The sequence below is a fragment of the Salvelinus alpinus genome, chromosome 24, assembly GCF_045679555.1.
Source record: "Salvelinus alpinus chromosome 24, SLU_Salpinus.1, whole genome shotgun sequence".
NCBI lineage: Eukaryota > Metazoa > Chordata > Actinopteri > Salmoniformes > Salmonidae > Salvelinus > Salvelinus alpinus.
In genome coordinates, this window is record NC_092109.1 from 47256128 (window position 1) to 47283090 (window position 26963).

The 26963-nt window shown below is 45.9% G+C and overlaps 1 protein-coding gene across 1 annotated transcript in view; it reads right to left on the reverse strand.

The window, feature by feature from the left end:
- The window catches only part of ddx52 (DEAD (Asp-Glu-Ala-Asp) box polypeptide 52), a 46547-nt gene that overhangs the window by 11639 nt on the left and 7945 nt on the right, over positions 1-26963 (reverse strand). Inside the window, exons 3-12 of the mRNA XM_071362943.1 lie at positions 23819-23946; positions 23554-23739; positions 23284-23427; positions 20070-20181; positions 19812-19878; positions 17612-17815; positions 15779-15869; positions 2125-2247; positions 678-828; positions 192-267 (exon numbers count right to left, since the gene is read on the reverse strand). Of these exons, the coding sequence (XP_071219044.1) occupies positions 192-267; positions 678-828; positions 2125-2247; positions 15779-15869; positions 17612-17815; positions 19812-19878; positions 20070-20181; positions 23284-23427; positions 23554-23739; positions 23819-23946 (1282 nt within the window). The remainder of the gene's footprint in view (positions 1-191; positions 268-677; positions 829-2124; positions 2248-15778; positions 15870-17611; positions 17816-19811; positions 19879-20069; positions 20182-23283; positions 23428-23553; positions 23740-23818; positions 23947-26963) is intronic.

A 26963-nucleotide genomic window follows, 5' to 3' on the forward strand; every position in this document is an offset into this window, starting at 1 on the left:
AGAGAGAGGTGGGGGGGAGAGAGAGAGAGGTGGGGGGGAGAGAGAGAGAGGTGGGGGAAAGAGAGAGAGAGAGAGAGAGAGAGAGGTGGGGGGGAGAGAGAGAGGTACGTTAATACTACAGCTCCCATCAGACCGTGCTGCCTTACAAGCCCCTCCCCCTGTGGATCCCTAGGCTCCTCCCCCTGGTGTACCTGCGTAGAAGAGGCTTGTCATCCTCGGTGAAGAAGGTGACAGCTTTCCCTGTGCGTCCAGCCCTGCCAGTACGACCTAGGATTAGAAATACAAAGATGGACAACACTACATTACATACGTACTTATATGTTGTGCACTATATAGGGAATAGGGTTCCATAGGGCTCTGGTCTAATGTAGTGCACTATATAGGGAATAGGCCCCCGTCACATTGTTTTTACACTGCTACTATTCGCTGTTTATTATCTATGCAGTCACTCTACCCCCATCTACATGTACACATGACCACAACTACTTTACTTCAGTTTATTTAGTAAATATTTTCTCTACTCTATTTCTTGAACTGCATTGTGGGTTAAGGGCTTGTAAGTAAGCATTACACTGTAAGGTCTACACCTGTTGTATTCGGCACATGTGAGAAATAAAATGATGAGATTTTTAGAGCTTTGTGCAGATGTGGTAGTGTAGCGATACGGAGGGACTAACCGATACGGTGGATGTATTCCACAGCGCTGGTAGGGAAGTCGTAGTTCAGCACCAGGTTGACACCCTTAAAGTCCATTCCTCGGGCCAGCAGGGCCGTACAGATCAACACCCAGATATCACCCGACCGGAAACTAGTGATCACGTTGTCTCTCTGGAGAAAAAACAACCGTTAGTGAATGACTTACAGTAGTGTGTGTGTGTGTGTGTGTGTGTGTGTGTGTGTGTGTGTACATGTTGTGCTATATGTGGGGAGTACAGTAGAGTGTGTGTGTGTGTATCTGTGTGTGTGTGTATGTGTATCTGTGTGTGTGTGTATCTGTGTGTGTGTGTGTGTGTGTGTACATGTTTTACTATACGTAGGAGTACAGTAGAGTGTGTGTGTGTGTGTGTGTGTGTGTACATGTTTTACTATACTTGGGAGTACCAGAAGTCCTCACTAGAATAGTAAACTAACTAAAACCAGACCTAAGGACATTTTGCTGGTTGGACTTAGTAACCCTAAGTCCAACCAGCAAAATGTCCTTAGGTCTGGTTAAGGGGTAAAGGTTATATTTAGGGTTAGAGGTTAAGGTTATATTTAGGGTTAGAGGTTAAGGTTATATTTAGGGTTAGAGGTTAAGGTTATATTTAGGGTTAGGGGTTAGATTTAGGGTTAGAGGTTAAGGTTAGATTTAGGGTTAGAGGTTAGATTTAGGGTTAAGGTTAAGGTTAGATTTAGGGTTAGAGGTTAGATTTAGGGTTAGAGGTTAGATTTAGGGTTAGAGGTTAGATTTAGGGTTAGAGGTTAGATTTAGGGTTAGAGGTTAGATTTAGGGTTAGAGGTTAGATTTAGGGTTAGAGGTTAGATTTAGGGTTAGGGGTTAGATTTAGGGTTAGAGGTTAGATTTAGGGTTAGAGGTTAGATTTAGGGTTAGAGGTTAAGGTTAGATTTAGGGTTAGGGGTTAGATTTAGGGTTAGAGGTTAAGGTTAGATTTAGAGGTTAGATTTAGGGTTAGAGGTTAAGGTTAGATTTAGGGTTAGGGGTTAGATTTAGGGTTAGAGGTTAAGGTTAGATTTAGGGTTAGAGGTTAGATTTAGGGTTAGAGGTTAAGGTTAGATTTAGGGTTAGAGGTTAAGGTTAGATTTAGGGTTAGAGGTTAGATTTAGGGTTAGAGGTTAAGGTTAGATTTAGGGTTAGAGGTTAGATTTAGGGTTAGAGGTTAGATTTAGGGTTAGAGGTTAGATTTAGGGTTAGAGGTTAGATTTAGGGTTAGAGGTTAGATTTAGGGTTAGAGGTTAGATTTAGGGTTAGAGGTTAGATTTAGGGTTAGAGGTTAAGGGTTCAGGAAAACAGGATATAGAATGGAAATCAATTGCTGGTCCCCAAAAGTCTTGACAAGTATAGTAAGAAATAGCTGTGTGTGTGTGTGTGTGTGTGTGTGTGTGTGTGTGTGTGTATGTGCGTGCCTGTTGCTGTGTGCGGTCAGCGTGCATAATGTCTACGTTGATGCCTTCGTAGACCAGCTCATGGAAGAGCTCTCTGGCTCGATCAATAGACTGGACAAACACCAGCATGGGGGGTAAGAAACCCTGGGAGAGGAAAGAGTATTAACCATCTGTTAAATAACAAATGTTATTTCAAACATACTCGGTAAACAACAGGTGTAGACTACCAGTGAAATGCTCGGTAAACAACAGGTGTAGACTACCAGTGAAATGCTTGGTAAACAACAGGTGTAGACTAGCAGTGAAATGCTTGGTAAACAACAGGTGTAGACTAGCAGTGAAATGTGCTGAGTCAATGTGCAGGGGTACCAGGTAATAACATGGCTATATACACATGGTACCAGTACTGAGTCAATGTGCAGGGGTACCAGGTAATAACATGGTACCAGTACTGAGTGGATGTGCAGGGGTACCAGGTAATAACATGGCTATATACACAGGGTACCAGTACTGAGTCAATGTGCAGGGGTACCAGGTAATAACATGGCTATATACACATGGTACCAGTACTGAGTCAATGTGCAGGGGTACCAGGTAATAACATGGTACCAGTACTGAGTGGATGTGCAGGGGTACCAGGTAATAACATGGCTATATACACAGGGTACCAGTACTGAGTCAATGTGCAGGGGTACCAGGTAATAACATGGTACCAGTACTGAGTGGATGTGCAGGGGTACCAGGTAATAACATGGCTATATACACAGGGTACCAGTACTGAGTCAATGTGCAGGGGTACCAGGTAATAACATGGTACCAGTACTGAGTGGATGTGCAGGGGTACCAGGTATTAACATGGCTATATACACATGGTACCAGTACTGAGTGGATGTGCAGGGGTACCAGGTAATAACATGGCTATATACACATGGTACCAGTACTGAGTCAATGTGCAGGGGTACCAGGTAATAACTTGGCTATATACACAGGGTACCAGTACTGAGTCAATGTGCAGGGGTACCAGGTAATAACATGGCTATATACACATGGTACCAGTACTGAGTCAATGTGCAGGGGTACCAGGTAATAACATGGCTATATACACATGGTACCAGTACTGAGTGGATGTGCAGGTGTTGGATGTGGACTCTAGATGTGTTAACAGACAGTGACATAGAGGGCTTAAACCATTTTGAAGTACAGGAAGTCAGCAGGGTGGGACTTTCTAAACCATTTTGAAGTACAGGAAGTCAACAGGGTGGGACTTCCTAAACCATTTTGAAGTACAGGAAGTCAACAGGGTGGGACTTCCTAAACCATTTAACTACAGGAAGTCAGCAGGGTGGGACTTCCTAAACCATTTAACTACAGGAAGTCAGCAGGGTGGGACTTCCTAAACCATTTAAGTACAGGAAGTCAGCAGGGTGGGACTTCCTAAACCATTTAAGTACAGGAAGTCAGCAGGGTGGGACTTCCTAAACCATTTAAGTACAGGAAGTCAGCAGGGTGGGACTTCCTAAACCATTTAAGTACAGGAAGTCAGCAGGGTGGGACTTCCTAAACCATTTAAGTACAGGAAGTCAGCAGGGTGGGACTTCCTAAACCATTTAAGTACAGGAAGTCAGCAGGGTGGGACTTCCTAAACCATTTAAGTACAGGAAGTCAGCAGGGTGGGACTTCCTAAACCATTTAAGTACAGGAAGTCAGCAGGGTGGGACTTCCTAAACCATTTAAGTACAGGAAGTCAGCAGGGTGGGACTTCCTAAACCATTTAAGTACAGGAAGTCAGCAGGGTGGGACTTCCTAAACCATTTAAGTACAGGAAGTCAGCAGGGTGGGACTTCCTAAACCATTTAAGTACAGGAAGTCAGCAGGGTGGGACTTCCTAAACCATTTAAGTACAGGAAGTCAACAGGGTGTAAAACATTTTACTGAGTTACAGTTCATATAAGAAAGTCTGTCTATTTAAATAAATGAATTAGGCCCTAATCTACGGATTTCACATGACTGGGAATATAGATACTGTTGGACACAGATACCTTAAATGGGCCTCACGATGGGCCTCAGGATCTCGTCACGGTATGTCAGCGCATTGAAATAGCAAAATCGGTAAAATGCTATTGTATCCGTTGTCTGTAGCTTATGCCTGCCCATACCATAACTCCAGCACGGGCCACAACGTTAACATCAAACCGCTCGCCCACACAACGCCACACACGTCATCTGCGGATGTGAGGCCGGTTGGAAGTACTGTCAAAAACAACGTTGAAGGCAGCTTATGGTAGAGAAATTAACATTCAATTCTTTGGCAACAGCTCTGGGGGACATTCCTGCATTAAGAATACCAATTGCATGCTCCCTCAAAACTTGAGACATCTGTGGCATTGAGTTGTATGACAAAACTGCACAAGTTTTAGAGTGGTATTTTATTGTCCCCAGCACAAGGTGCACCTGTGTAATGACCATGCTGTTTAATCCGTTTCTTGATATGCAACACCTGTCAGGTGGATGGATTATCTTAGAAAAGGAGAAATGCTCACTAACAGGGATGGAAACACATTTGTGCACAACAGTTGAGAGAGAGCTTTTTGTGGATATGTAAAACGTCTGGGATTTGTTCAGTGTATTTTCACAGACCCCCGGTTGAAAACCCCTGGTCTAAGCCAACCAAGTCTGTTCTGCCACATAGTTGTCCTCGTGTCAGTGTTCTCGCTAAACAACCAACCCGTCTATACTCCTGATCAAAATGTAATAATTGCAGATGGCAGTAAAATCACCAACCTTGGCTGTTTAAACACATTCCAATACAGTTTTGGAAACTGTACCTACCTTTTCAATGTGGTTATGACATTTACGAAATGTATTGCATATGGAAAAGTTAAGCTCCTATATTCTACAAAATATGGCAGCCGATACTGGATACACAGTCTAATAGAGACTAAACCCCTTCTGGTGGTGAACTACCACTACATCCCCTGCATCGGTTAGTCCCTCCATATCACTACCCTTCTGGTGAACTACCACTACATCCCCTGCATCGGTTAGTCCCTCCATATCACTACCCTTCTGGTGGTGAACTACCACTACATCCCCTGCATCGGTTAGTCCTCCATATCACTACCCCTTCTGGTGGTGAACTACCACTACATCCCCTGCATCGGTTAGTCCCTCCATATCACTACCCTTCTGGTGGTGAACTACCACTACATCCCCTGCATCAGTTAGTCCCTCCATATCACTACCCTTCTGGTGGTGAACTACCAATACATCCCCTGCATCGGTTAGTCCCTCCATATCACTACCCTTCTGGTGGTGAACTACCAATACATCCCCTGCATCAGTTAGTCCCTCCATATCACTACCCTTCTGGTGGTGAACTACCAATACATCCCCTGCATCGGTTAGTCCCTCCATATCACTACCCTTCTGGTGGTGAACTACCAATACATCCCCTGCATCGGTTAGTCCCTCCATATCACTACCCTTCTGGTGGTGAACTACCACTACATCCCCTGCATCGGTTAGTCCTCCATATCACTACCCTTCTGGTGGTGAACTACCACTACATCCCCTGCATCGGTTAGTCCTCCATATCACTACCCTTCTGGTGGTGAACTATCACTACATCCCCTGCATCGGTTAGTCCTCCATATCACTACCCCTTCTGGTGGTGAACTACCAATACATCCCCTGCATCGGTTAGTCCTCCATATCACTACCCTTCTGGTGGTGAACTACCAATACATCCCCTGCATCGGTTAGTCCTCCATATCACTACCCCTTCTGGTGGTGAACTACCAATACATCCCCTGCATCGGTTAGTCCTCCATATCACTACCCTTCTGGTGGTGAACTACCAATACATCCCCTGCATCGGTTAGTCCCTCCATATCACTACCCTTCTGGTGGTGAACTACCAATACATCCCCTGCATCGGTTAGTCCTCCATATCACTACCCTTCTGGTGGTGAACTACCAATACATCCCCTGCATCGGTTAGTCCTCCATATCACTACCCTTCTGGTGGTGAACTACCAATACATCCCCTGCATCGGTTAGTCCCTCCATATCACTACCCTTCTGGTGGTGAACTACCAATACATCCCCTGCATCGGTTAGTCCCTCCATATCACTACCCTTCTGGTGGTGAACTACCAATACATCCCCTGCATCGGTTAGTCCTCCATATCACTACCCTTCTGGTGGTGAACTACCAATACATCCCCTGCATCGGTTAGTCCTCCATATCACTACCCTTCTGGTGGTGAACTACCAATACATCCCCTGCATCGGTTAGTCCTCCATATCACTACCCTTTCTGGTGGTGAACTACCAATACATCCCCTGCATCGGTTAGTCCTCCATATCACTACCCTTCTGGTGGTGAACTACCAATACATCCCCTGCATCGGTTAGTCCTCCATATCACTACCCTTTCTGGTGGTGAACTACCAATACATCCCCTGCATCGGTTAGTCCCTCCATATCACTACCCTTCTGGTGGTGAACTACCACTACATCCCCTGCATCGGTTAGTCCCTCCATATCACTACCCTTCTGGTGGTGAACTACCACTACATCCCCTGCATCGGTTAGTCCCTCCATATCACTACCCTTCTGGTGGTGAACTACCACTACATCCCCTGCATCGGTTAGTCCTCCATATCACTACCCTTCTGGTGGTGAACTACCAATACATCCCCTGCATCGGTTAGTCCTCCATATCACTACCCTTCTGGTGGTGAACTACCAATACATCCCCTGCATCGGTTAGTCCTCCATATCACTACCCCTTCTGGTGGTGAACTACCAATACATCCCCTGCATCGGTTAGTCCTCCATATCACTACCCCTTCTGGTGGTGAACTACCAATACATCCCCTGCATCGGTTAGTCCCTCCATATCACTACCCCTTCTGGTGGTGAACTACCACTACATCCCCTGCATCGGTTAGTCCCTCCATATCACTACCCTTCTGGTGGTGAACTACCAATACATCCCCTGCATCGGTTAGTCCCTCCATATCACTACCCTTCTGGTGGTGAACTACCACTACATCCCCTGCATCGGTTAGTCCTCCATATCACTACCCTTCTGGTGGTGAACTACCAATACATCCCCTGCATCGGTTAGTCCTCCATATCACTACCCTTCTGGTGGTGAACTACCAATACATCCCCTGCATCGGTTAGTCCTCCATATCACTACCCCTTCTGGTGGTGAACTACCAATACATCCCCTGCATCGGTTAGTCCTCCATATCACTACCCCTTCTGGTGGTGAACTACCAATACATCCCCTGCATCGGTTAGTCCCTCCATATCACTACCCCTTCTGGTGGTGAACTACCACTACATCCCCTGCATCGGTTAGTCCCTCCATATCACTACCCTTCTGGTGGTGAACTACCAATACATCCCCTGCATCGGTTAGTCCTCCATATCACTACCCCTTCTGGTGGTGAACTACCAATACATCCCCTGCATCGGTTAGTCCCTCCATATCACTACCCTTCTGGTGGTGAACTACCAATACATCCCCTGCATCGGTTAGTCCTCCATATCACTACCCTTCTGGTGGTGAACTACCAATACATCCCCTGCATCGGTTAGTCCTCCATATCACTACCCCTTCTGGTGGTGAACTACCAATACATCCCCTGCATCGGTTAGTCCCTCCATATCACTACCCCTTCTGGTGGTGAACTATCACTACATCCCCTGCATCGGTTAGTCCTCCATATCACTACCCCTTCTGGTGGTGAACTACCAATACATCCCCTGCATCGGTTAGTCCTCCATATCACTACCCCTTCTGGTGGTGAACTATCACTACATCCCCTGCATCGGTTAGTCCTCCATATCACTACCCCTTCTGGTGGTGAACTACCACTACATCCCCTGCATCGGTTAGTCCTCCATATCACTACCCCTTCTGGTGGTGAACTATCACTACATCCCCTGCATCGGTTAGTCCTCCATATCACTACCCCTTCTGGTGGTGAACTACCACTACATCCCCTGCATCGGTTAGTCCTCCATATCACTACCCTTCTGGTGGTGAACTACCAATACATCCCCTGCATCGGTTAGTCCTCCATATCACTACCCTTCTGGTGGTGAACTACCAATACATCCCCTGCATCGGTTAGTCCTCCATATCACTACCCTTCTGGTGGTGAACTACCAATACATCCCCTGCATCGGTTAGTCCTCCATATCACTACCCTTCTGGTGGTGAACTACCAATACATCCCCTGCATCGGTTAGTCCCTCCATATCACTACCCTTCTGGTGGTGAACTACCAATACATCCCCTGCATCGGTTAGTCCCTCCATATCACTACCCCTTCTGGTGGTGAACTACCAATACATCCCCTGCATCGGTTAGTCCCTCCATATCACTACCCTTCTGGTGGTGAACTACCAATACATCCCCTGCATCGGTTAGTCCCTCCATATCACTACCCTTCTGGTGGTGAACTACCAATACATCCCCTGCATCGGTTAGTCCCTCCATATCACTACCCTTCTGGTGGTGAACTACCAATACATCCCCTGCATCGGTTAGTCCTCCATATCACTACCCTTCTGGTGGTGAACTACCAATACATCCCCTGCATCAGTTAGTCCTCCATATCACTACCCCTTCTGGTGGTGAACTACCAATACATCCCCTGCATCAGTTAGTCCTCCATATCACTACCCTTCTGGTGGTGAACTACCACTACATCCCCTGCATCGGTTAGTCCTCCATATCACTACCCTTCTGGTGGTGAACTACCAATACATCCCCTGCATCGGTTAGTCCTCCATATCACTACCCTTCTGGTGGTGAACTACCAATACATCCCCTGCATCGGTTAGTCCCTCCATATCACTACCCTTCTGGTGGTGAACTACCAATACATCCCCTGCATCGGTTAGTCCTCCATATCACTACCCTTCTGGTGGTGAACTACCAATACATCCCCTGCATCGGTTAGTCCTCCATATCACTACCCCTTCTGGTGGTGAACTACCACTACATCCCCTGCATCGGTTAGTCCCTCCATATCACTACCCCTTCTGGTGGTGAACTACCAATACATCCCCTGCATCGGTTAGTCCTCCATATCACTACCCTTCTGGTGGTGAACTACCAATACATCCCCTGCATCGGTTAGTCCCTCCATATCACTACCCCTTCTGGTGGTGAACTACCACTACATCCCCTGCATCGGTTAGTCCTCCATATCACTACCCTTCTGGTGGTGAACTACCAATACATCCCCTGCATCGGTTAGTCCCTCCATATCACTACCCTTCTGGTGGTGAACTACCAATACATCCCCTGCATCGGTTAGTCCCTCCATATCACTACCCTTCTGGTGGTGAACTACCAATACATCCCCTGCATCGGTTAGTCCCTCCATATCACTACCCTTCTGGTGGTGAACTACCAATACATCCCCTGCATCGGTTAGTCCCTCCATATCACCACCACATAGTCTAATGGAGACTAAACCCCTTCATATCTGTTGCTACTCTGTGCTGTACGTCACCCAACATTGACTTTTGTTTTAATTAAATAGCTTGTAATGACTGAGTCTTATAACAATATGTACCACCAAGTAGGAATGTCTTGGTATCTGTGAGTTATGCTTTGTTCCTTCAACACCACATTGCATGTCATTGTCTTTTGGTATTGTAACAGAATAAACAGATACAGATCAATCACCACTTCAGTTAGAAAGAAATGTACTTCTTTAAAAAGGAGAAAAGCTCTCGACGGCGCTGCCCATAATGTTTCTACCTCTATGGTTCTCAACAGAAGACCACCTTGAGGTCGGAAAATATCTGACAAACTTGGACTGTAAAATGGCGCCGGAGAAGGCTGAAGTTCTACGTGTCCCCAACCGAGTGTTTTTTTGTTCATTTATTTGCGTTGTTTGTAACTTATTTGGTACTTATGTTGCCACTACCGTCTCTTATGACTGAAAATAACTTCTGGACAGCAGAACTGCGATTACTCACCACGGACTGGCAGAAACCTTTTTTCCCCTTTAAGGAGTCTGATGAGCCCAACCCGAATTATATACTGCTTTCTCGGGATCAGGCCCATATCCCCGTGATTTGCGTGAAGAGGCGACAGAGAAAAAGGTGCCAGAGGGCGGGCTGCCTTCTGAGAATTCGTAGGCGATCGAATAAACCTCCACTTCCTTCCATTCTGCAACGTGCAATCTTTGGAAAATAAAATCAATGACCTACGCGGAAGATTAAACTACCAACGGGACATTCAAAACAGTAATATCTTATGCTTCACGGAGTCATGGCTGAACGATGACTATATCAACATACAGCTGGCTGGTTATACGCTGCACCGGCAGGATAGAACAGCGGTGTCTGGTAAGACAAGGGGCGGCGGACTATGTATTTTTGTAAATAACAGCTGGTGCACGATATCTAAGGAAGTCTGGAGCTATTGCTCGCATGAGGTAGAGTATCTCATGATAAGCTGTAGACCACACTACCTACCGAGAGAGTTTATCTGTATTTTTCGTAGCGGTTTACATTCCACCACAGACTGAGGCTGCCACTAAAACTGCACTCAATGAGCTGTATACCGCTATAAGCAAACAGGAAACCACTCACCCAGAGGCGGCGCTCCTAGTAGCCGGGGACTTCAGTGCAGGGAAACTTAAATCCGTTTGACAAAATTTCTACCAGCATGTTAAATGTGCAACCAGAGGGGGAAAAAGACTCTGGACCCCCTTTACTCCACACACAGAGATGCGTACAAAGCTCTCCCTCGCCCTCCATTTGGCAAATCTGACCATAATTATATCCTACTGATTCCTGCTTACAAGCAAAAACTAAAGCAGGAAGCACCAGTGACTCAGTCTATAAAAAAAGTGGTCAGATGAAGCAGATGCTAAACTACAGGACTGTTTTGCTATCACAGACTGGAATATGTTCCGGGATTCCTCCGATGGCATTGAGGAGTACACCACGTCAGTCATTGGCTTCATCAATAAGTGTATCGATGACGTCATCCCCACAGTGACCTTACGTACATATCCCAACCAGAAGCCATGGATTACAGGCAACATCCGCACTGAGCTAAATGCTAGAGCTGCCGCTTTCAAAGAGCAGGACTCTAACCTGGAAGCTTATAAGAAATCCCGCTATGCCCTCCGACGAACCATCACAGGCAAAGCGTCAATACAGGACTGAGATCGAGTCGTACAACACCGGCTCTGACAGGGCTTGCAAACCATTACAGACTACAAAGGGAAGCACAACCGAGAGCTGCCCAGTGACACGAACCTACCAAACGAGCTAAACTACGTCTATGCTCGCTTCGAGGCAAATAACACTGAAACATGCATGAGAGCACCAGCTGTTGCGAAAGACAGTGTGATCACGCTCTCCGCAGCTGATGTGAGTAAGACCTTTAAATAGGTCAACATTCACAAGGCCGCAGGGCCAGACGGATTACCAGGACGTGTACTCAGAGCATGCGCTGACCAACTGACAAGTGTCTTCACTGACATTTTCAACCTCTCCCTGTCCGAGTCTGTAATACCAACATGTTTCAAACAGACCACCATAGTCCCTGTGCCCAAGAACACAAAGGTAACCTGCCTAAATGACTACCGACCCATAGCACTCAAATCTGTATCCATTAAGTGATTTGAAAGGCTGGTCATGGCTCACATCAACATCATTATCCCAGGAACCCTAGACCCACTCCATTCTCATCGAAGGGGCTGCAGTGGAGCAGGTTGAGAGCTTCAAGTTCCTTGGTGTCCACACCACCAACAAACTTACATGGTTCAAACACACCAAGACAGTTGTGAGGAGGGCACGACAAAACCTCAGGAATCAGAAAAGATTTGGCATGGGTCCTCAGATCCTCAAAAGGTTCTACAGCTGCACCATCGAGAGCATCCTAACTGGTTGAATCACTGTCTGGCATGGCAACTGCTCGGCCTCCGACCGCAAGGCACTACAGAGGATAGTGCGAACGGCCCAGTACATCACTGGGGCCAAGCTTCCTGCCATCCAGGACCTCTATACCAGGTAGTGTCAGAGGAAGGCCCTAAAAATTGTCAAAGACTCCAGTCACCCTAGTCATAGACTGTTCTCTCTGCTACCGCACGGCAAGTGGTACTGGAGCTCCAAGTCTAGGTCCAAGAGGCTTCTAAACAGCTTCTACCCCCAAGCCATAAGACTCCTGAACATCTAATCAAAATGGCTACCCAGACTATTGGCCGCCCCTCTTCACACCGCTGCTACTCTCTGTTGTCATCTATGCATAGTCACTTTAATAACTCTACCAACATGTACATATTACCTCAACTAACCGGTACCCCCGTGTACAGTCTCGCTATTGTTATTTTACTGCTGCTCTTTAATTACTTGTTACTTTTATTTCTTATCCAGTTTTTTTTAACTGCATTGTTGGTTAAGGGCTTGTAAGTAAGCATTTCACTGTGAGGTCTACACCTGTTGTATTCAGCATTTCACTGTAAGGTCTACTACACCTGTTGTATTCAGCATTTCACTGTGAGGTCTACTACACCTGTTGTATTCGGCATTTCACTGTAAGGTCTACTACACCTGTTGTTTTCAGCATTTCACTGTGAGGTCTACTACACCTGTTGTATTCAGCATTTCACTGTGAGGTCTACTACACCTGTTGTATTCAGCATTTCACTGTAAGGTCTACTACACCTGTTGTATTCAGCATTTCACTGTAAGGTCTACTACACCTGTTGTATTCAGCATTTCACTGTGAGGTCTACTACACCTGTTGTATTCAGCATTTCACTGTAAGGTCTACTACACCTGTTGTATTCAGCATTTCACTGTGAGGTCTACTACACCTGTTGTATTCAGCATTTCACTGTGAGGTCTACTACACCTGTTGTATTCAGCATTTCACTGTGAGGTCTACTACACCTGTTGTATTCAGCATTTCACTGTGAGGTCTACTACACCTGTTGTATTCAGCATTTCACTGTGAGGTCTAATACACCTGTTGTATTCAGCATTTCACTGTGAGGTCTAATACACCTGTTGTATTCAGCATTTCACTGTAAAGTCTACTACACCTGTTGTATTCAGCATTTCACTGTGAGGTCTACTACACCTGTTGTATTCAGCATTTCACTGTAAGGTCTACTACACCTGTTGTATTCAGCATTTCACTGTGAGGTCTACTACACCTGTTGTATTCAGCATTTCACTGTGAGGTCTACTACACCTGTTGTATTCAGCATTTCACTGTAAGGTCTACTACACCTGTTGTATTCAGCATTTCACTGTGAGGTCTAATACACCTGTTGTATTCAGCATTTCACTGTAAGGTCTACTACACCTGTTGTATTCAGCATTTCACTGTGAGGTCTACTACACCTGTTGTATTCAGCATTTCACTGTGAGGTCTACTACACCTGTTGTATTCAGCATTTCACTGTAAGGTCTACTACACCTGTTGTATTCAGCATTTCACTGTAAGGTCTACTACACCTGTTGTATTCGGCATTTCACTGTAAGGTCTACTACACCTGTTGTATTCGGCATTTCACTGTAAGGTCTACTACACCTGTTGTATTCAGCATTTCACTGTAAGGTCTACTACACCTGTTGTATTCAGCATTTCACTGTGAGGTCTACTACACCTGTTGTATTCAGCATTTCACTGTAAGGTCTACTACACCTGTTGTATTCAGCATTTCACTGTGAGGTCTACTACACCTGTTGTATTCAGCATTTCACTGTAAGGTCTACTACACCTGTTGTATTCAGCATTTCACTGTGAGGTCTACTACACCTGTTGTATTCAGCATTTCACTGTGAGGTCTACTACACCTGTTGTATTCAGCATTTCACTGTGAGGTCTACTACACCTGTTGTATTCAGCATTTCACTGTAAGGTCTACTACACCTGTTGTATTCAGCATTTCACTGTGAGGTCTACTACACCTGTTGTATTCAGCATTTCACTATAAGGTCTACTACACCTGTTGTATTCAGCATTTCACTGTAAGGTCTACTACACCTGTTGTATTCAGCATTTCACTGTGAGGTCTACTACACCTGTTGTATTCAGCACTTCACTGTAAGGTCTACTACACCTGTTGTATTCAGCATTTCACTGTAAGGTCTACTACACCTGTTGTATTCAGCATTTCACTGTAAGGTCTACTACACCTGTTGTATTCAGCATTTCACTGTAAGGTCTACTACACCTGTTGTATTCAGCATTTCACTGTGAGGTCTACTACACCTGTTGTATTCAGCATTTCACTGTGAGGTCTACTACACCTGTTGTATTCAGCATTTCACTGTAAGGTCTACTACACCTGTTGTATTCAGCATTTCACTGTAAGGTCTACTAAACCTGTTGTATTCAGCATTTCACTGTGAGGTCTACTACACCTGTTGTATTCAGCATTTCACTGTGAGGTCTACTACACCTGTTGTATTCAGCATTTCACTGTGAGGTCTACTACACCTGTTGTATTCAGCATTTCACTGTAAGGTCTACTACACCTGTTGTATTCAGCATTTCACTGTGAGGTCTACTACACCTGTTGTATTCAGCATTTCACTGTAAAGTCTACTACACCTGTTGTATTCAGCATTTCACTGTGAGGTCTACTACACCTGTTGTATTCAGCATTTCACTGTAAAGTCTACTACACCTGTTGTATTCAGCATTTCACTGTGAGGTCTACTACACCTGTTGTATTCAGCATTTCACTGTAAAGTCTACTACACCTGTTGTATTCAGCATTTCACTGTGAGGTCTACTACACCTGTTGTATTCAGCATTTCACTGTAAGGTCTACTACACCTGTTGTATTCAGCATTTCACTGTAAGGTCTACTACACCTGTTGTATTCAGCATTTCACTGTTAGGTCTACTACACCTGTTGTATTCAGCATTTCACTATAAGGTCTACTACACCTGTTGTATTCAGCATTTCACTGTAAGGTCTACTACACCTGTTGTATTCAGCATTTCACTGTAAAGTCTACTACACCTGTTGTATTCAGCATTTCACTGTAAGGTCTACTACACCTGTTGTATTCAGCATTTCACTGTGAGGTCTACTACACCTGTTGTATTCAGCATTTCACTGTAAGGTCTACTACACCTGTTGTATTCAGCATTTCACTGTAAGGTCTACTACACCTGTTGTATTCAGCATTTCACTGTAAGGTCTACTACACCTGTTGTATTCAGCATTTCACTATAAGGTCTACTACACCTGTTGTATTCAGCATTTCACTGTGAGGTCTACTACACCTGTTGTATTCAGCATTTCACTGTGAGGTCTACTACACCTGTTGTATTCAGCATTTCACTGTAAGGTCTACTACACCTGTTGTATTCAGCATTTCACTGTAAGGTCTACTACACCTGTTGTATTCAACATTTCACTATAAGGTCTACTACACCTGTTGTATTCAGCATTTCACTGTGAGGTCTACTACACCTGTTGTATTCAGCACTTCACTGTAAGGTCTACTACACCTGTTGTATTCAGCATTTCACTGTGAGGTCTACTACACCTGTTGTATTCAGCATTTCACTGTGAGGTCTACTACACCTGTTGTATTCGGCACATGTGACTAATAACATTAGATTTATTTGGAGTGTAACGTGATGTGCGTGTACCTTCTTGATTATGTCCCTCACGGCCAGTAACTTCCCGTTCTCTGTTCCAACAAACAGCAGCTCCTGTTCTACTGTCTCTACTGCAGAGTTCCTGAGAACACAATCGTTTTGAAACTCTATTAGATGGTTAGATGGATAGTAGAATAGGGGACTGTGGGTAGTGGAGTATAGAGGGGGGTTATGGGTAGTGTAGTATAGTAGAACAATGGACTATGGGTAGTGGAGTATAGAGGGTGGTTATGGGTAGTGTAGTAGAACAGGGGACTGTGGGTAGTGGAGTATAGAGGGGGGTTATGGGTAGTGTAGTATAGTAGAACAATGGACTATGGGTAGTGGAGTATAGAGGGTGGTTATGGGTAGTGTAGTAGAACAGGGGACTGTGGGTAGTGGAGTATAGAGGGTGGTTATGGGTAGTGTAGTAGAACAGGGGACTGTGGGTAGTGGAGTATAGAGGGTGGTTATGGGTAGTGTAGTAGAACAGGGGACTGTGGGTAGTGGAGTATAGAGGGTGGTTATGGGTAGTGTAGTAGAACAGGGGACTGTGGGTAGTGGAGTATAGAGGGTGGTTATGGGTAGTGTAGTAGAACAGGGGACTGTGGGTAGTGGAGTATAGAGGGTGGTTATGGGTAGTGTAGTAGAACAGGGGACTGTGGGTAGTGGAGTATAGAGGGTGGTTATGGGTAGTGTAGTAGAACAGGGGACTGTGGGTAGTGGAGTATAGAGGGTGGTTATGGGTAGTGTAGTAGAACAGGGGACTGTGGGTAGTGGAGTATAGAGGGTGGTTATGGGTAGTGTAGTAGAACAGGGGACTGTGGGTAGTGGAGTATAGAGGGTGGTTATGGGTAGTGTAGTAGAACAGGGGACTGTGGGTAGTGGAGTATAGAGGGTGGTTATGGGTAGTGTAGTAGAACAGGGGACTGTGGGTAGTGGAGTATAGAGGGTGGTTATGGGTAGTGTAGTAGGGGACTGTGGGTAGTGGAGTATAGAGGGTGGTTATGGGTAGTGTAGTAGGGGACTGTGGGTAGTGGAGTATAGAGGGTGGTTATGGGTAGTGTAGTAGGGGACTGTGGGTAGTGGAGTATAAAGGGTGGTTATGGGTAGTGTAGTAGGGGACTGTGGGTAGTGGAGTATAGAGGGTGGTTATGGGTAGTGGAGTATAGAGGGTGGTTATGGGTAGTGTAGTAGAACAGGGGACTGTGGGTAGTGGAGTATAGAGGGTGGTTATGGGTAGTGTAGTAGAACAGGGGACTGTGGGTAGTGGAGTATAGAGGGTGGTTATGGGTAGTGTAGTAGAACAGGGGACTGTGGGTAGTGGAGTATAGAGGGTGGTTATGGTAGTGTAGTAGAACAGGGGACTGTGGGTAGTGTAGTATAGAGGGTGGTTATGGGTAGTGTAGTAGAACATGGGACTGTGGGTAGTGGAGTATAGAGGGTGGTTATGGGTAGTGTAGTAGAACAGGGGACTGTGGGTAGTGGAGTATAGAGGGTGGTTATGGGTAGTGTAGTAGAACAGGGGACTGTGGGTAGTGGAGTATAGAGGGTGGTTATGGGTAGTGTAGTAGAACAGGGGACTGTGGGTAGTGGAGTATAGGGGTGGTTATGGGTAGTGTAGTAGGGGACTGTGGGTAGTGGAGTATAGAGGGTGGTTATGGGTAGTGGAGTAGGGGACTGTGGGTAGTGGAGTATAGAGGGTGGTTATGGGTAGTGTAGTAGGGGACTGTGGGTAGTGGTGTATAGAGGGTGGTTATGGGTAGTGTAGTAGGGGACTGTGGGTAGTGTAGTATAGAGGGTGGTTATGGGTAGTGGAGTAGGGGACTGTGGGTAGTGGAGTACCTGTGTCCAATGTTGACAGACACCAGGTTGTCGAGGTTGAGGCGACACCACTGTTCCACGTCTGGAGCACAGGTAGCACTGTAGAACGCTCGTCTGACCCGCGGGGAGGAACACGCCTGGAACACCACTGCTAGCTGGTCTCTGAAGCCTCTACGACCATCCTCAAACAGCTTATCACTCTCGTCCACCACCAACCATTCCACACTGCGCACACAGTATTAATATACAAAACCTGCTACGACAGCCCTCAACCAACATATCAGACCCAACAACACAGACTTGTATAACTAACCTTAGGGCTGGGCGGTATACCGTATTTTACTATACACAGATATTGATGCAGGGACCGGTTTGGGTTTTTACTTTACCTTCTATAACGGTATTTGAACGTTTGGTTTGTTAAATGTGATACGTTGTGTGTAACGCCCATTTTTATAGTTGCCTTGGCTACTTGAGTCATCTCTCTCCATGCTGCTTTCCACACAGACATAGCCCTGCCCCCCTGTCACTCAAGGAGCATATTTGTTGTTGCTTGACCAGGAGACACTTGGGTTCAGTTTGCATGGTCAATTGAGTACCACAGTATGAGTAATAATACCCATAAAACCTAGTGGTCAAACAGGGAAGTGGTTCCATTGTTTCACAATTCATTTTATAAACACTTAAAATAAGGGCTGTGTGTTTCGTGTAGGTTTACCCTGGCATGACGTTTTGATAACCATGTAAATCTCTCTCAGACAAGGTGACTTTTATCAATATAGTCGCCTGTATTTACTCGCCAAAAATGAAAAGTCAATTAGCTGCTAATGTGGCTATCATAAAAGAACTACAAATACAATGATGATCTGGACCAGACGGCCGAATCGAGGCAAAGGTCAGAATCTCTGGATTAACCATCTAATGTTAGCTACATGTAGTAATGAATAAATTGGCTACATTTCTTTAAAAATGGACAAATCTGTGAAAACTTGTGCAAGTTTTAAATTTACAATATGTCAGCAAAGGTGCCAGATGGAGATGACGTGCAGGAGCATGCTGGGATTTGTATTCTTCCATCTACTTGGATGCTAATTAGCATTTTATAATCCGAGTAAATACAGGCGACTATATTGATAAAAGTCACCTTGTCCGAGAGAGATTTACACGGTTATCAAAACGTCACGCCAGGGTAAGGCTACACGAAACACAGCCCTTATTTGAAGTGTTTCTAGAATTTAAAAAATGAATGGCGGAACAATGGAACCATTTCCCTGTTTTACCGCTAGGTTTTATGGGTATTATGACACCACCACTGTGGGGTTCTATGCAGCACATGAGACGATGTTGATGACAATGTTGTTTCCACTTTGCTTCTTAATTTAAATCTTCTAGCGTTCCATAATTACACTATTAGTTTGTGTTTCTTACATCTACCAAGTTCTTAGCAGGTAAGGTGAAGCATGAATATATTGGCTACATGAAGAAACATTTAATGTAGCCAAAGATTATAGGGTCCCCTAGGAAACACTGACCAACACTTGGTTCCTACCCTGTTCCTACCCTGTCACAATAACTCCTCCCTGGCATTTTCATTCGCTGTCATGTCAAACACCGTATTCAAAGTGCCCACTATTATTTATATTCTAACTATAGAATTAGAATTAATAATCATTCTATTTCCTTTATTACAACAGTTCACCAAAGTGTTTTTGTTCTCTAGTTTTTTTGTTGCCCATATCGTGCAGCCAGTTTTACGCGGCAGCGTGGAAACGATGTCAAATGAGTTCAGGAAACACAGAAATGTATGAAAATTATTTTTGGTTGAATTGAACAGTATAAAACAGAATGGAGAAACACTCATTGAAATCACGTACAATGTATGTTGCCACCCTAGGTGCACTACTCAAAGCAAATTAAGGAATAAAACACTGATGATATTTTGGTCATATCGCCCAGCCTTAACTAACCTTATGGGGACATACAACTTTGTCCCGTTCAAAATCCTATTTTCCCTTAACCACAAAACCTAACCCGAATTCTAACCTTAAACCTAAACTCATTAATAGCGTTTGACCTTGTGAGCCCAGTTGGTCAAATGTTTTCACTTCTTGTCCACACAAGTATAGTTAATACTGGGTGTGGATGTGTTTAACACACACTATTAACAAAACCTGTTACAATAGCCCTCAACCAACACAGTATTAAGACAGAGGGGGCTGACCTGCTGAGGTCTAGAGCATCCTGCTTCAGGAGGAACACCAGTCTATTGGGGGTACTGATCAGAATATCTAGACAGAGGGGAGAGAGAGGGGAGAGAAAGGAGAGAGGGGACAGAGAGAGAGGGGACAGAGAGGGGAGAGAGGGGAGAGAGAAACAAGTGTAGGACAACAACAAAAAATGAGTAAGGGATGTTGTGCTGGTCTCGGTCTCATTAGTAAACAGGTGCATTTTACAGATGATTTGAATATTGTGTTTGTACCGGATTTGTTGTAAGAGCTGGTAGCGTGTTTCCTGGCTGCCATGGAGGCCTTGTCTAGTATGTGAACTCTGAACCCAACGCCCTCCGACAGACGCACAAACTCCCTGTGGGTCTACACAACAACAAAACATAACACAAAATTATAACATAACACATTATAACACAGCAACACGACACAACATTCGAACACAGCAACACAACACAGCAGTAACATTACATTCTAACACAGCAGTAACATTACATTCTAACACAGTAGTAACATTACATTTTAACACAGTAGTAACATTACATTCTAACACAGCAGTAACATTACATTCTAACACAGCAGTAACATTACATTCTAACACAGCAGTAACATTACATTCTAACACAGCAGTAACATTACATTCTAACACAGTAGTAACATTACATTCTAACACAGCAGTAACATTACATTCTAACACAGCAGTAACATTACATTCTAACACAGTAGTAACATTACATTCTAACACAGTAGTAACATTACATTTTAACACAGCAGTAACATTACATTCTAACACAGTAGTAACATTACATTCTAACACAACAGTAACATTACATTCTAACACAGTAGTAACATTACATTCTAACACAGCAGTAACATTACATTCTAACACAGCAGTAACATTACATTCTAACACAGCAGTAACATTACATTCTAACACAGTAGTAACATTACATTCTAACACAACAGTAACATTACATTCTAACACAGCAGTAACATTACATTCTAACACAGTAGTAACATTACATTCTAACACAGCAGTAACATTACATTCTAACACAGCAGTAACATTACATTCTAACACAGTAGTAACATTACATTCTAACACAACAGTAACATTACATTCTAACACAGCAGTAACATTACATTCTAACACAGCAGTAACATTACATTCTAACACAGTAGTAACATTACATTCTAACACAGCAGTAACATTACATTCTAACACAGCAACACAACACAGTAGTAACATTATGACCTAACAGCATAAAAAAGCACATACAACAATGTCAAATCAAAATTGTACTTGTCACATACTCGGTAAACAACCGGTGTAGACTACCAGTGAAATGTTTACCTACAGGCCCTTCCCAACAATGCAGTGAAAAACATAGAAAAATTATAACCCAAGGAATAAAAATACACAACGACTAACGATAAGTTGGCTATATACACGGAGTACCAGTACCAAGTCGACGTGCAGGGGTATGAGGTACGCACATATAGGTAGGGATAAAAGTGACTAGATAACAGGATAGATAATAGACAATAACAGCAGTATACTGTAGGTAGGGGTAAAGGATAGATAATAGATAGTAACAGCAGTATACTGTAGGTAGGGGTAAAGGATAGATAATAGACAATAACAGCAGTATACTGTAGGTAGGGGTAAAGGATAGATAATAGACAGTAACAGCAGTATACTGTAGGTAGGGGTAAAGGATAGATAATAGACAGTAACAGCAGTATACTGTAGGTAGGGGTAAAGGATAGATAATAGATAGTAACAGCAGTATACTGTAGTTAGGGGTAAAGGATAGATAATAGACAGTAACAGCAGTATACTGTAGGTAGGGGTAAAGGATAGATAATAGACAGTAACAGCAGTATACTGTAGGTAGGGGTAAAGGATAGATAATAGACAGTAACAGCAGTATACTGTAGGTAGGGGTAAAGGATAGATAATAGACAGTAACAGCAGTATACTGTAGGTAGGGGTAAAGGATAGATAATAGACAGTAACAGCAGTATACTGTAGGTAGGGGTAAAGGATAGATAATAGACAGTAACAGCAGTATACTGTAGGTAGGGGTAAAGGATAGATAATAGACAGTAACAGCAGTATACTGTAGGTAGGGGTAAAGGATAGATAATAGACAGTAACAGCAGTATACTGTAGGTAGGGGTAAAGGATAGATAATAGACAGTAACAGCAGTATACTGTAGGTAGGGGTAAAGGATAGATAATAGACAGTAACAGCAGTATACTGTAGGTAGGGGTAAAGGATAGATAATAGACAGTAACAGCAGTATACTGTAGGTAGGGGTAAAGGATAGATAATAGACAGTAACAGCAGTATACTGTAGGTAGGGGTAAAGGATAGATAATAGACAGTAACAGCAGTATACTGTAGGTAGGGGTAAAGGATAGATAATAGACAGTAACAGCAGTATACTGTAGGTAGGGGTAAAGGATAGATAATAGACAGTAACAGCAGTATACTGTAGTTAGGGGTAAAGGATAGATAATAGACAGTAACAGCAGTATACTGTAGGTAGGGGTAAAGGATAGATAATAGACAGTAACAGCAGTATTCTGTAGGTAGGGGTAAAGGATAGATAATAGACAGTAACAGCAGTACTGTACAGATATGTACCACTTCTGGTTGGGATATGTACCACTTCTGGTTGGGATATGTACCACTTCTGGTTGGGATATGTACCACTTCTGGTTGGGATATGTACCACTTCTGGTTGGGATATGTACCACTTCTGGTTGGGATATGTACCAGTGTTTGTGTGTTCGTCTTCACGTGACACCTCCCCAGGTGAGTCCGTCTTCACGTGACACCACCCCAGGTGAGTCCGTCTTCACGTGACACCTCCCCCGGTGAGTCCGTCTTCACGTGACACCTCCCCCGGTGAGTCCGTCTTCACGTGACACCTCCCCCGGTGAGTCCGTCTTCACGTGACACCTCCCCCGGTGAGTCCGTCTTCACGTGACACCTCCCCCGGTGAGTCCGTCTTCACGTGACACCTCCCCAGGTGAGTCCGTCTTCACGTGACACCTCCCCAGGTGAGTCCGTCTTCACGTGACACCTCCCCAGGTGAGTCCGTCTTCACGTGACACCTCCCCAGGTGAGTTCGTCTTCACGTGACACCTCCCCCGGTGAGTCCGTCTTCACGTGACACCACCCCAGGTGAGTCCGTCTTCACGTGACACCTCCCCAGGTGAGTCCGTCTTCACGTGACACCTACTTCGGAGCTGCAATGCCTGTGAGAAGGACCCGATCAAGTGACGGGCATTGGCTAATAAGAATTGCGATATCTGAGAGAGCCATGTGAGTGAGAGGAGCACGGGCGATTGGCAGCAGGAAATTATTATTATTTATTTATACTCACCCCAAGGGCACAACGACCACAAGACATGGGGCATTACGGACAAATTGGAGGTTCTATGTGTGTGTATACCTGGCTGGCCAGTTCCCTGGTGGGAGAGATGACCAGAGCTCTGATGCCGAGGTTAGCAGGCTGTTTCAGGTGTGTCAGGAGAGGGAGACAGAACGCTAGAGTCTTCCCCGAACCTGTCGGAGCACACGCCAACAACTCACGACCCTGGGAGAGGGGTGAGAGAGAGATACATACAAAGATATGGTTTAGGGTTCCATTCTATATATCCATACACTCATCAGTCTGTGTTCCATTCTATATATATCCACACTCATCAGTCTGTGTACTCACATGCATCATCAGGGGTATAGCCTGCATCTGGATGGGCGTGGGTATGGTGAGTCCAGCTGCCGTCAAGTTCTGGAGTACGCGTGGGTTCAGGTTGTACTCGGACTGCAGCTCGGAGAACGTGCACACTGGTTCGGGCACGTCACAGCCGTGCACGTTGATACGATTCTGCGTGCGGACACGGTTCACCTGACAACACACACACAGAGATGAGATTCAACAGGTAGACGGAGCGAAGAGCTGTGTGTGTGTGTGTGTGTGTGTGTACCTTCTCTTGGTGGAGGTGTTGGAGTCTCTTCATGGATGTCTTGTCTCTGTCTCTCCCCTCCTTCAAGCCTTTAGACTTCCTGTCTGCAGAGGAGGTCCACAGGATGCCCTCGTTCTCCTCACACGCCACTACAACAAACGACAGGGACCATCAGAACGCTGAATTAATTCATGGATCATTTAAAAAACAATACATATAATACAGCTCCAGTTGGAGACCCACAGAACACACACACACACACTGCTTTGAAAAGTTCCCTACCGTTGCATATTTCTTTATACTGAATGTTATCAGATCATCTAATATTAGGTTTTGGTTGAAGGGAACCTGAGTTTACAAATAACAACAACAAAAAATGTACACTCATTTTATTTATTTCATAAAACAAAGTTATGCAACACCCAATTCCTCTGTGTGTAAAAGTAATTGTCCCCTTACACTCAGTGACTGGTTGTACCACCTTTAGCTACAATGACTGGAACCAAACACTCCCTGTAGTTGTTGATCAGATGGTTTGGTGTCAGCGTGGTGGTGGTAGTGTGATAGTTAGGGGTCAGCGTGGTGGTGGTAGTGTGATGGTTTGGGGTCAGCGTGGTGGTGGTAGTGTGATGGTTTGGGGTCAGCGTGGTGGTGGTAGTGTGATGGTTTGGGGTCAGCGTGGTGGTGGTAGTGTGATGGTTTGGGGTCAGCGTGGTGGTGGTAGTGTGATGGTTAGGGGTCAGCGTGGTGGTGGTAGTGTGATGGTTTGGGGTCAGCATGGTGGTGGTAGTGTGATGGTTTGGGGTCAGCATGGTGGTGGTAGTGTGATGGTTTGGGGTCAGCATGGTGGTGGTAGTGTGATGGTTTGGGGTCAGCATGGTGGTGGTAGTGTGATGGTTTGGGGTCAGCATGGTGGTGGTAGTGTGATGGTTTGGGGTCAGCATGGTGGTGGTAGTGTGATGGTTTGGGGTCAGCATGGTGGTGGTAGTGTGATGGTTAGGGGTCAGCGTGGTGGTGGTAGTGTGATGGTTAGGGGTCAGCGTGGTGGTGGTAGTGTGATGGTTTGGGGTCAGCGTGGTGGTGGTAGTGTGATGGTTTGGGGTCAGCGTGGTGGTGGTAGTGTGATGGTTTGGGGTCAGCGTGGTGGTGGTAGTGTGATGGTTAGGGGTCAGCGTGGTGGTGGTAGTGGGATGGTTTGGGGTCAGCGTGGGGGTGGTAGTGTGATGGTTTGGGGGCAGCGTGGTGGTGGTAGTGTGATGGTTTGGGGTCAGCGTGGTGGTGGTAGTGGGATGGTTTGGGGTCAGCGTGGTGGTGGTAGTGTGATGGTTTGGGGTCAGCGTGGTGGTGGTAGTGTGATGGTTTGGGGTCAGCGTGGTGGTGGTAGTGTGATGGTTTGGGGGTCAGCGTGGTGGTGGTAGTGTGATGGTTAGGGGTCAGCATGGTGGTGGTAGTGTGATGGTTTGGGGTCAGCATGGTGGTGGTGTGATGGTTAGGGGTCAGCATGGTGGTGGTAGTGTGATGGTGTGGGGTCAGCATGGTGGTGGTAGTGTGATGGTTTGGGGGCAGCATGGTGGTGGTAGTGTGATGGTTTGGGGTCAGCATGGTGGTGGTAGTGTGATGGTTTGGGGTCAGCATGGTGGTGGTAGTGTGATGGTTAGGGGTCAGCGTGGTGGTGGTAGTGTGATGGTTTGGGGTCAGCGTGGGGGTGGTAGTGTGATGGTTTGGGGTCAGCGTGGTGGTGGTAGTGTGATGGTTAGGGGTCAGCGTGGTGGTGGTAGTGTGATGGTTTGGGGTCAGCGTGGTGGCGGTAGTGGGATGATTTGGGGTCAGCATGGGGGCGGTAGTGTGATGGTTTGGGGTCAGCATGGGGGCGGTAGTGTGATGGTTTGGGGTCAGCATGGTGGCGGTAGTGTGATGGTTTGGGGTCAGCATGGTGGCGGTGGTGTGATGGTTTGGGGTCAGCATGGTGGCGGTAGTGTGATGGTTAGGGGTCAGCATGGTGGCGGTAGTGTGATGGTTTGGGGTCAGCGTGGTGGCGGTAGTGTGATGGTTTGGGGTCAGCGTGGTGGCGGTAGTGTCATGGTTTGGGGTCAGCGTGGTGGCGGTAGTGTCATGGTTTGGGGTCAGCGTGGGGGCGGTAGTGTGATGGTTTGGGGTCAGCGTGGTGGCGGTAGTGTGATGGTTTGGGGTCAGCGTGGTGGCGGTAGTGTGATGGTTTGGGGTCAGCGTGGTGGCGGTAGTGTGATGGTTTGGGGTCAGCGTGGGGGCGGTAGTGTGATGGTTAGGGGTCAGCGTGGGGGCGGTAGTGTGATGGTTAGGGGTCAGCGTGGTGGCGGTAGTGTGATGGTTTGGGGTCAGCGTGGGGGCGGTAGTGTGATGGTTTGGGGTCAGCGTGGTGGCGGTAGTGTGATGGTTTGGGGTCAGCGTGGTGGTGGTAGTGTGATGGTTTGGGGTCAGCGTGGTGGTGGTAGTGTGATGGTTTGGGGTCAGCGTGGTGGTGGTAGTGTGATGGTTTGGGGTCAGCGTGGTGGTGGTAGTGTGATGGTTTGGGGTCAGCGTGGTGGTGGTAGTGTGATGGTTTGGGGTCAGCGTGGTGGTGGTAGTGTGATGGTTTGGGGTCAGCGTGGTGGTGGTAGTGTGATGGTTTGGGGTCAGCGTGGTGGTGGTAGTGTGATGGTTTGGGGTCAGCGTGGTGGTGGTAGTGTGATGGTTTGGGGTCAGCATGGTGGTGGTAGTGTGATGGTTTGGGGTCAGCATGGTGGTGGTAGTGTGATGGTTTGGGGTCAGCATGGTGGTGGTAGTGTGATGGTTTGGGGTCAGCATGGTGGTGGTAGTGTGATGGTTTGGGGTCAGCATGGTGGTGGTAGTGTGATGGTTTGGGGTCAGCATGGTGGTGGTAGTGTGATGGTTTGGGGTCAGCATGGTGGTGGTAGTGTGATGGTTTGGGGTCAGCATGGTGGTGGTAGTGTGATGGTTTGGGGTCAGCATGGTGGTGGTAGTGTGATGGTTTGGGGTCAGCATGGTGGTGGTAGTGTGATGGTTTGGGGTCAGCATGGTGGTGGTAGTGTGATGGTTTGGGGTCAGCATGGTGGTGGTAGTGTGATGGTTTGGGGTCAGCATGGTGGTGGTAGTGTGATGGTTTGGGGTCAGCATGGTGGTGGTAGTG